The 2267-nt window shown below is 59.2% G+C and overlaps 1 protein-coding gene across 1 annotated transcript in view; it reads right to left on the bottom strand.

Moving 5' to 3' along the window:
• Positions 1–2267, bottom strand: part of ENTPD7 (ectonucleoside triphosphate diphosphohydrolase 7) — a gene marked incomplete at its 5' end in the record, with an annotated part of 3759 nt that overhangs the window by 1064 nt on the left and 428 nt on the right. The window contains 6 exon segments of the mRNA XM_010155049.1: positions 1–8; positions 10–135; positions 863–1026; positions 1104–1252; positions 1702–1758; positions 1830–1933. The exon segment at positions 1–8 is cut by the window's left edge and continues 182 nt beyond it. Coding sequence (XP_010153351.1) covers positions 1–8; positions 10–135; positions 863–1026; positions 1104–1252; positions 1702–1758; positions 1830–1933 — 608 coding nt within the window.

Here is a 2267-nt window from a genome sequence, read left to right as displayed (position 1 = left end):
CAGGCTGGCCAGTCCCCTCGTCCCCGCACATACAGGGTTTGGCCACCCCTTGTCACTGTGTCCTCAAGTCCCACAGGCAGGCAGGGGTCCAGAAAGGGTGTCTTGGGGCTCAGCCCTGTCTGTTGGCTGTGCAGGCTGGAAAACAGGGCAGAAAGGAAAAGCAATTGTGTGGGGTGTCATGTAGCACCTCCAAAAGCCTAGTCTAATGCTGCCCTGCACGTGGATACCCCCTGCACCAGGACAGGCTGTGTCCCCTTGTTCCCCACGGTGCTGGTACCCAACCTGCCACCTCCTGCCAAAGCCGAACTTGCCAGATCTGTCACGCTGACCTGCGGCCACGGGGTGCAACAAGGCACACCCCACCCAGCTCACAAGGATCCGCACCCCTGCACAGCCCCTGGGGATTTTGAGGCCGGATTTGCTTCTGGCACAGGAGTACCTGGGCACCAAGCCTCTCCGCCTCTGGCACCGGCTTCAAATAGCGCTCTGGGAAGGGGAGACAGAGCTCGAGGTGGGGATGCGATGGAAAGGTGTTGAGTCAATCGGTGCTGGAGAAGGAGGGAAAGTCAGAGGAAGAAAAGCCAAAAGCCACAAGAGGGGCCTCCCCACAGCCTGCCAAGAGGGGAAGAGGAGGAAGGCAGGGAGCTATAGCACCGGTAACGCCTGCCAGGCTTGCAGAAGGGCAGCGCCCAGGCACCCTGTGCCAGCCGGGGCATCCGCTGCTGTCAGCGTGGCTGTGGGAGCTGTTATCGCCACGGGCAGCTCTTGGGGCAAATCCAGCAGGGAGAGGGCGGCATGAAGGAACGAGCACCCCATTACACAATGCCCCCGGCAGGGATGCCGCCAGGCGAGGCAGCAGTACCGGTTGTGCACATAGGTCTGGTTCAGCACAAGTTCCTCGTAGCGCTGCCGGGCAAAATTGCCCCCGAAGCCCAGGAAGGTGTTGACGTAGACACGGTACATGTGGCCAGTGTGCTGCACATCACAGCCCAGGTTGAATTCTGCCAGCAGGGTCTTAGCAGCCTCCTGGGGATGCAGAGAGGTCTGTGATGAGCAGGGACCCAGGGAAGGCTGCTCTCGGCACCAGCCAGCCAGATACGCACCTGCTGCGGGGAGGAGAAGGCTCCAGAGTCAGGCACTTCGTAGGCGATCTGCAGGGAAGCGCCCCCCATGTCTAGGATCCCGACCGTTCGTTTCCGAATCAGGGAATCTCCCTGGTCCCCCAGCGCTACGGTGACCACCGCATCCTCCTCTGCAACCCACAGTGGCGTGTCAGAGAGGGGCAGGGCCTGGGAAGCATCTCCTCCCTTCCACCGTTAACCCCCCCGGAGCAGCCTCATCCATGCTGTAAGCAGTCCCAAGATCACCTGTGAGGCAGTGGGTCCTGGCACTAGGGGCAGGCCACCCCCCAGTTTTCCCCGAAGTATATACAACTGGAAGCCACTATAGGAATACTACTACAAACCCTCTCTACGTGGTTCTTCCCTCAAAATGCTGCAGAGGGGACTCATTCCTGCAACCGGGGCAGGTGTTCCTCCAGGCCCTAAGCCCAGGGGGGTTTTGCACACATGGCTGGGGTCAGGCATTGCCTGGCCAGAGGGGCAGATGCTGCAGAGCCTGCTCTGGGCTTCAGCGCGAGGGTGACCCTCCACAGGGCTCCACTCAGACCCTCCCAGCCACTCTGCAAGCAGTTAGACTCACCATCACCATGATCAAACCGTCCCAGGACAAAATTAATGCCGATCCAAGCGTAGACACCTATGAGACAGAAAAGGTCACTGCAGCAATATGCTAAAGGGAACTAAGTAGTGCTCCACAGCAGGTCCTACCTTCCTGTTTCCCTGAGATCACTTCTGCATGTGATTTGGAGAAGAGGAAATCAAACTCTAGGGGAACGTTCGTCACCAAGTCCTCCAGGATTGCAGCTTGATGCCTGCGAGGATGCAGGAGAGAGCGACACGCTGAGACCTTCACCAGCGACGCTCCTTTGCAGGAGCACAAGCGACAGGAGGAATCCTGCTGCAGTACACCCCACATCCTGCCCCATGAGCCCCGCTGCTGCACTTGGAGACGAGAAATGAGACCTACTCGTTTGAGACTTCAAAGCATCTCCTCTCACCTCCCTCCCAGTGCACTCAAACCCACTTGCTGCTTGCTCCTTTCGCAAATTCCCCCTCAGGATTCCTAATTCTCCCACGAGGCTCAAGACCAGGTAGTTGTCTTCCCGCTTCTTGCGGCTGCCGGATCCCAGCAGGTCCCTGGCTCCC

The sequence above is a fragment of the Eurypyga helias genome, unplaced genomic scaffold (assembly GCF_000690775.1).
Source record: "Eurypyga helias isolate BGI_N326 unplaced genomic scaffold, ASM69077v1 scaffold38770, whole genome shotgun sequence".
Classification (NCBI taxonomy): domain Eukaryota; kingdom Metazoa; phylum Chordata; class Aves; order Eurypygiformes; family Eurypygidae; genus Eurypyga; species Eurypyga helias.
The sequence above is the reverse complement of the archived record's forward strand: the minus strand, read 5'-3'. Positions and strand labels throughout refer to the sequence as shown.